The sequence below is a fragment of the Pundamilia nyererei genome, unplaced genomic scaffold (assembly GCF_000239375.1).
Source record: "Pundamilia nyererei isolate P.nyererei 1_Seehausen unplaced genomic scaffold, PunNye1.0 scaffold00269, whole genome shotgun sequence".
NCBI lineage: Eukaryota > Metazoa > Chordata > Actinopteri > Cichliformes > Cichlidae > Pundamilia > Pundamilia nyererei.
In genome coordinates, this window is record NW_005187670.1 from 90783 (window position 1) to 99439 (window position 8657).

At 46.1% G+C, this 8657-nt stretch overlaps 1 protein-coding gene across 1 annotated transcript in view; it reads left to right on the forward strand.

Moving 5' to 3' along the window:
• The first annotated feature begins 3792 nt into the window (after nucleotides 1–3792).
• The window catches only part of gtdc1 (glycosyltransferase-like domain containing 1), a 27724-nt gene continuing 22859 nt past the window's right edge, over nucleotides 3793–8657 (forward strand). Inside the window, exon 1 of the mRNA XM_013915202.1 lies at nucleotides 3793–3880. Within this exon, the coding sequence (XP_013770656.1) occupies nucleotides 3830–3880 (51 nt within the window). The 5' untranslated portion in view covers nucleotides 3793–3829. The remainder of the gene's footprint in view (nucleotides 3881–8657) is intronic.

An 8657-nucleotide genomic window follows, 5' to 3' on the forward strand; every position in this document is an offset into this window, starting at 1 on the left:
TTGGAGGAAGTAATTATTGAAGTTAACTCAGAAAGATCAATTGGAGAAAAAGAGTCTAACTTAACATCAATGGTACTAAGAGTAGCTGTAGATAATATTACATCTGTGGGATGATTGTTGGTAATTTTTTTTCTAATGATAAGAATTTTATTTGTGAAGAAGTTCATGAAGTCATTACTAGTTAACGTTAAAGGGATGGTTGGCTCAAAAGAGCTCTGACTGTTTGTCAGCCTGGCTACAGAGCTGAAGAGAAAAAATCATAGCCTGAACCTGATGAGTCAAAGGTCATGAGTGTTTTGTGTGAAGTTTGGTTTGATGAGCCCAAACGGAGAGGCGGGTCCACAGGAAGTCTGAATAACACTGGGATCTATTATTGTTATTATCAGTGTTAACGTTTAACTTTTAAAACGCCTCCACGCCGCAGGTAACCTCCGTCAGTCCCTGAGCGGAGACTCGACCCCATGAGCGTCCGTCCCCCCCCCAAGCTTGTGGGACCGTTTAAAAATCCACATTATGCAAAAAACAAAAGAAGAAGAAGAAGTCGTAATGAGTATCACTATAATGAAATGAAGCTGTTTTTAATGTACAGTATTATAAAGGCCTAAAAGCTGTGTGGTGCTATGTTGTTCTTAACTTTCTGTGTGTTGTTGTGTTCGAACCTCACTTCAGGAAATTGCACTCCACTCCCTGAATCACTACAAAATAAAAGAAAAAGGAAAAAAAGAGGGTATACAGCCTCGAACACTCGGCCACTTCCTGTCAGTGTTATTGTCGTATTTTATCTCCTTTTACTGTGATGTTTTTATTTTTTATTCGACTTTATTATTTTGCCAACTAACCACATGACTTTGGGCCTCCTGATTTGTTTTTTTACGTGGAGGAACATTTAAACCTGTGTGATTTTCAAAATAAAACGTGGAGTCTTAAAGCGCAGAGGAAATGAAAATGAAAGGCAGAGCCCTCTGAGTGTGTTGAATTTTCTCCAGAGAAAGCCTTATTATATGCAAACCTTTCACCTGTGCCATCCCTGTAATTGCTTCAGTATTAAAGTGACGAGCTTACCTGTCCGATGCGTCAGTGTTAGCGTAGCAAGGCGTCAGTTTCTTAGTTTACACGTTTGTGCAATTTTCTGTTTCTGTTCACCTCAGTATTTCTGTCAGTATTACTTTTGTTTTTAATTTGAGAGTTTGCCATTTTATTTATGTGACTCATTTTATATTTCCTAATTTTATTTATTTCATACTGTAGTGTACAGTATTAGAGTTCCTCACAAACATCTATTTTAGTAAAATGATCGGAGCAAAACTCTGGAGCTTTTCTTGTTGCTGTCTTTGTTTTTTCCAAACTACTGGAAATTTTAAATTTGGGGAACTTTGGATACGAAGCTTCTGGTGAAAACACTGTATTTAAAAAAAAATCCACTATATTCATCCCACTAAAGAGGTGATGAAAGACTGGTGAAGACGATGAAGGAATTCCTGAAATGTTTTATGATTTTTCATTTTTAATTTCCATGCTCGAATAAATGTAGCCAAAATCAATTTTAATAAAGCTGTGTTATTCTTCTTGTAGCACCGGGGTCTGATTCATTAACGCCTCAGCGACGAAGACGAGCGCCGTTTTTAGCTTCCTCGTGTTACCGTCACATTGCTGCTCGCTCACATCATCGCTCCTCACACACACACACACACACACACACACACACACCTGACCGCAGTACACACACCTCTCAGCACGCTGGCTTCAGGCTGGACCTTCGTCCTGAACATGAGCTCAGCACTGACGGATAAACTTTATTTAAACTGACAAACTCGTGTTCCGGGAGCTTAGCCTGTGACAGCATGGCCCTGAAAGGAAAAGAAACACTCTGTAAATTTTACTTCCAGGTGATTCGTGTGGTGGAGGAAGACTGCGCAGCTCTCGTTTCTCTGTCTGGTTCAGGCTGAAATCATCGGTTTTTTCCACATTAGCAGGACGTGCGCGTACAGCCTCTGTGATTTATGGCTTTTATCTGCAGATGCAAGCAGGTGTGGTTCACACACAGTGCAGAGAGGAGCTGATCTGAGACCAGCGAGGACCACCCACACAGCCTGAGGAGAGCTGACACGGATTAAACTGCTCAGAATGAACTCGCGACTTTTATTTTAGGCTCGTTTGTAATTAATGATTTCCTGAATAAACTATGACCCTTTTTGGAATAAAGGTTGTGGTGTGAGTGCTGTCTCTGCACACCTGACAAACAAACATGTCGTCAGTAACTGGAGATGTGATCGTTCACACTCTCCGCGCCGTGATTCACACCTTCATCCTCCACACCTGCCGAGCGGCTCACGTCCATCCCCGCCTCCACCGGGCGAGGTAACGGATGCTGTCATGAGTCCTCTTACCTGAATGATGCTGGACGTCCACACGGCGCTTCACAGCTTTCACTTTAGTCCTGCTTCAGGTGTGTGACGGGGTACTGGGTCCTGTAAGCGTGCCATACGGACGATAAAGTTTGACTTTGACGTGGTTTTAAATCAGTGATCTCTGCTCTGAACCATTCGTCAGAGCGCAGCAAAGCCTTCAAACCACCTGAAACCAGCCCAACGTCACACCTGTCTCACAGGGTTTATTAATAAAGATTTATGCAATTTAACAAAACAGCCAGACAGCAGTCAGCTGACCCGTCATTGCCCTTTGATCACTGGTTAATGACTGTTAGTGAAGCAGAGTGACTCATGCAGGTGAGAACAGGTGTGTCTGGTGAGTGTGAGCTGCAGAGTTTTACCTGCGTAAACACAGTGCAAATGTTTCCTTTACTGAAGCATGAAGTACATGTATTCATGAGACACGCAGATGTGTGATGAAGATGGTCAGAGAACATCAAGTGACCCACGGACATGCAGCATCATGTGACTGCAGTTTAACAGTTTTATAAAACAGAGAAACAGACTGTATGCAAACATGTAGGCGTGACACTCACAGAGGTCAAATGAGCCATCGTTCCATTTTTCAGCCACACCATCAGGGTCAAAGGTTAACCAGGTGACCTGCTGCCTGCTTCTTAAAGCTGCTGATTATCAAAAATGTAGCCACATCTGTCCCCAGGACAACAGGCGTGAGTGTCCTCTGTAACTTGTGTGAAAATTTGGGCGTGAACAGAAGCTGTTGTCCAGGTAAGATAGCACCTGGTCACACATGCTGGTGTGTTCAGGTGAGTCTCAGGCAGGGGCGTAGTTTCCAGGGAGGTTAGGGGGATTATGACCCCCCAATAATCAGACCCAACCAATATAACCCCCCCCAATAAAATTATGAATTATTTTGCATAAATAGGCTGTTGATTTTCTTTACTCATTTCAGGAATTCCCAGCAAAATAGTTGCATGTTTAATCATCTGGGAATTTACCCAGATTTATTTATTTATTTAGACAGAGATCTTGACCCCCCAAATGTTCAGCACAAAGTTACCCCGATGGCTCAAGTTTATTCACATAATAATTAAACTTGGATTAAATTACTGTAAATCCCCGCCTGCTGCTAACTATACTAATGCAGTATTACTGCGGTAGTAGCAGTACTGCTGATACTTTACTGCGTACTAAAACCACAGGCTGGTGTCTCTAAGTGTGTAATACTCTTTAAACTGCAGTTTTTAACCTCTGACTTTAAAATTTTAGCCCTGCGACAGACTGGCGACTGGCGCCCCTTGACAGCTGGGATAGGCTCCAGCACCCCCGTGACCCTGAAAAGGATAAGCGGAAGTGAATGGATGGACTTTAATTTACATTTAACTATTTTTTCCACTCAGAAGAAAAGGCGGGAAGGACTGCTCGGCTAAACCGACGTGATGACGTCAGACCGTGCGTATTCTGCTGTGATCCGGGAGATGCTGTCAGAGGTGAGTGTCCCGCTGTCGGTGAACTGGCCGTTCGTATGAGGGTCCTCAGTGGAAGCAGACCGGCGGGTGCTCCGGTCCTCCTGCCGGCTGCCAGTGGCGGGGAGTGTGGGGGAGGAGCGGACTTTGCACCGGGGAAGGAGAGCTACCTGATAGCGGCTAGCTGTTAGCCGCTATCAGCTAACTGAGTCCTGGTGATACGCTTTTAGAGCTAACGATGCTAACGGTGCTAACGGAGCTGAACACGTTGCAGGACGGAGAAGCCTAGAAACAGTGCTACTCCAGGACGTAGACAGAGCCCTGACTCGGTGCGTGGGAGAGTGTTTGGGTAATTGCACTCACCACCAACAAACACCGTACCTGCGCTCAGACGCACACTGAGGTACAGGCGATGGATACCTGTGCAGGTGTTTGCTCTGAGAAACCAGTCTGTGGATGAATCAGCTGATGGGTGCACTAGTGACAGGTGACAGGTGAAGGCTCTGGGGTGTCTCAGGTGTGTTTTCATTTTCAGTAAGAAACATGTACCTGCTGGCGTTACTCAGGTACAGCTCCTCCACCTGTGAGGTCCAGCTGTTCTTATTTCCACCCCATCAGTGTCCAGCATCATGTTCAGGTCATCCCATCTCAGATCACAGTGGGTTTTTACTTCCCAGCTCCACAGTAAACTTCCTATCAAAGCGAGTTTTTACTCCCCACTGTTGTCAAGTGCCTGCTCACAGGGGCCTGACAGCATTATTGTGGGGTCTGTACCTCACAGTAGAAAGCACTGTGAGGCAACTGATGTTGGGATTTAGTGCAACATAAATACATCAGAGTTGAATAAAAAAACGTTGAACGGCAAAACAAGCAGTGACAGACTGGGAATGGTTTACGGATGAATTTCACAATACTGCAAAATAACCACATAGAATAATATTTGATTCTAAACATCCAAACATTAAACAGGAACACTGAGACAGATCCGAGAACTGGAGTGAGCCGTTACATTCATTCCACTCATTCATTAGTTTCGGTGAATTTCCACAGTGGGTTTGATGTTTCACTCTGGTTTTTATTGGTTTCACTGCTGGTTTTGGTGTTTTTAATGATTATTGTAAGGAGGGCATGTGTCAGAGGCAGATTTATGAAAAGACTTAAAGACGCCCACAGTGTCGCTAAACGCGACCATCACCTCTCTGTAGTTTTAGTTTAGTGTTGGTGAGAGTGAGGCAGGCTCTGTGGAGATCCTCTGTACATCAGTTAGTGCAGAGTCACTGTGGGCTGAGCAGGAAAACCCCACAGTGACATTTACAGTGCAGATGGGGGCGGGTGCAGTGCTACTGGGACTGTCATCACATTATTGTCCTCCAACAGGCCTCAGCATGGCACACGCAAAGTATAAAGACACGAGGGGTGGCTCAAGACTTTGGCACAGTACTGTCCATGCTGAGGGTTTAATAATGAGAGGAAAAAACCCCAAACGTGATTGGTTCATGTCTCAGTCCGATATGACCCCAGGGGTCGTGACCTTTGCTATCAGATGCGATCCGAGTTGCTCTGCAGGGCCGAGGAGGAGCACGCTCAGGCGTGCAGCAGGTGGTGAGGTCGGAGCTCAGCACAGGTCACCTCTGTGGGTTTGGACTACTGGCTGAGGGTGGAGGCGGAGGGGCAGGTTTAGAGCAAAAGTGATGCTTCGCCTCCGTGTTCATGGTCGTGGAGATTATCGACTCATCAGGGAGCTGCTGGAGAAGAAGCTCCACAGATTAGCCAGTGAGTGTGCGGTTTCGCAGTCAGACACGCCCCTCGCCGTGATGCCAGTGCTCGTCTTGAAACCTCGTAGCAGGGCTCCTGAAAGCTTTGGGCGATGGGCATCTGTGGTTGTAGATGGAGCTCTGTCCGTCATGGCAGGGTGGAGGCTGGCCTGCCTGATCCTGACCGGTCCGGCCGCTGCATGCTGAGGCTGTCGGGGCTCCGCCCACACCGTGGTTCTGCGGCATGCTGTTTCCAGCCTGACTCAGGCTGCGGGGGGATTCCCTACGGGGAACGCCGCTCGCATTAACCCTTTGTTTCAAGTGAGTCGGCAGCTTCCAGGCGCAGTGGGAGGAAAGGTGTTTAGGTGAGATGAGTGTGAGCTGGAATCCCCCGCTGGCTCCACGGTGGAACCATCCAGCTCACGTCTACTGACACGCTTCCTGCCTCGCCGTCTGGCGCTCTGGCCTCATCTACGTGCCCCTCAAACCTGGCTTCATCGAGCACTGATCGGTAATCAGTCTGATCGACCGGTCCCGGTGTGAGGATGTGAATTTTCTCTCTGATCTTTATTAAATTTCACCACTTCACCACAGACCTGATTCTACTTCCTGTTTTCATTAATAGCAGTCTGTGTGTGTGTGTGTGTGTCAGCCTTGGGGTTGAAATGTCTCTAAGAACATTCATTTATTTTCACATCACTGATGGAATCATTTATTTACTGATTGAAAATCAGGTAATGTGATCAGACACAAACATGAAAACAGTCCAATTTCTTTGAACCTGCTTTTACTGTGAAAGGTGACGAGAGGTCGAGTAAAGTAAACGAGGGTCGCTGACAGTTTCGAGGTTTGTGCACACATAACTGAAAAGTAGAAATAAACTTTATTTAAAACAATTGAAACAACACCATCCCTTCATTCATGATTCAGTCATTTTTTATTGTCTGTTTGTGGAGATTCATTTGATCAAAAACAAACTTAAATAATCTGGTGTAGGGCTGGGCCATATCATACCGTTCACGGTAATACCGGTGTAATTTTGGGCAACGATAGAAAAATGAAATATCGCGATAGAATATGGGTAAAACGCGCATGCGCAGTGCCTTTGTTTTCGTACGCACACGTCGGGAAAAGCATGGCGGTGAAAGCAAATCGTTGAATGAAACAGATGAAGCAGAACTGGTTTGTAAAAATGCTGCAGCTTCACTGGTGTGGAACTGGTTTAGCTTTCGTCTGTCAGATACACAACAAAGCACTATTTTTGGTAGCGCATGCTAGCGGGCCGTCGTTATTACCGTGTTTGGAAAATACGGCACACTTAAAATCAATCCTTTTATTTTTCTGAAAGTCGACAGAGCCCCTTATAATCCCGTGTGCCTTATGTATGAACTCTGGTTGTGTTTACTGGCCTCGAAACGATTTTATGTGCACAGCACTCGAAAATCTGTCAAATGTTTCAGTACGACTTTGCTAAGCTACGAACTTTAATTCACATAAAACAGCTGCTTGTTTAAGTGAAAATACAGTGATGTTTTTTTTTTTTTTTTTTTGCACTAATAAAGTTGTGGAGTTGTAAAGTATTTTTTCTCGTGTCAGTTATATCGTTATCGCAAATTTTCAAATGTATATCGTCATAAATATTTTTGGTCATATCGCCCTGCTCTAATCTGGTGTTTCCAACCTTTGGCTGAGGGCCTGGTGAGGGCCCAGAGCTCAGTGTGAGAGGTCAGGACAGCAAGACAAAAGCAACGTCTTTGTTTTTGTAAATAACATTGTTATTAATGATGATCAGGAATCTGAAGGTTTGTGGGGAGGGGGTGGTCAAACATGTGGTCCCAGGGCCTGAAGAGGTCGGTGCTCCTGATCAGCAGCTCGGAGACGATGACAGGAAGCTGTGGAAAGTTCAGAGAAGAGGTTTAAGCTCGTGTGACGTAAACATGGAAACACTGATGACATCAGGCTGATTGTTGTCTGATTTCTGAATGAACAGATGTTTGACAGGAAGCGGCGCTTCGGGTAGAGCGCTCTCGGTTTCTGGGTTCCTGCTGTGTGTGTGGGCCCGGCTGCTCTGAAGGTCGCGGCGTCCTCCGACTGTATTAGACAGGAAGTTGCTTTCAGAATAACGGCCGACATTATGCTCAGATTTGTCTGCATTAAATCGGCTCATTGGTGGCGCTGATTGCTGCGCCATGCCCGGTGATATGGACTGATTGAGCGTGTGCGGGCGCGCTGAGTGCTTTGTGGGCAGCTAAATGGAGGCGGACTGGAAATCATGGGCAGGGGATTCAGCGGAAGCCGCTGCTGCGTAAACTCCATAATGGATCCATCAGCACGCATTGTGCTGAGGGATGAGCTGCGAGCGCACACAACACAACGACAGCAACAACAATGCAGCGGCAGCTAATCGCCCCGCAGCGCCCCGCCATCTCCTCCATATCTGCTCCGGCGCAGCAGCCCGTGTGATCGGTTCAGCTCGCATGTCAGCAGATTGGTGCAAAACTTCTGCTCCGTCCAAGTGATGAGCAGGAAAACTCCATCAGCTCCACCAGCCTGCATGCACGCTCACAAAGCCATCGCACTCCTGTATCGCTGTGATCAATATGATCGATGGACCATCAATGGGCCTGACGCACCGACCTCACACTGCAGTGCTGCGTCACAACACGCATGGCAGTAATGATCACAGTGATAATAAACATCAGTGTTATTGATCATAATGATCATGTTGGTATGAGTCATTCATGGTTTGTAAACAGTGATACACACTGTGTGTATCTGTGTGTGTTGCTGTGTGTGTGTTGCTGTGTGTGTGTGAGATTGGAGTCCCGGGTGACGTCACACACCTGAGCATCATCACACACAAACGCTGACAAGCAGCTTTCGGTCACAACAGAAATACACTCTAACAACTGTCTAGCTGCTTTAATACACCTGAGCAACAGGTAATCAGGGTCTTGGGGGCAGAGTAGGGCTGCACGATTAATCGTTAGAAAATCGCGATCTCGATTCATACTTATGTGCGATCTCATTTCCAAATGACAACGATT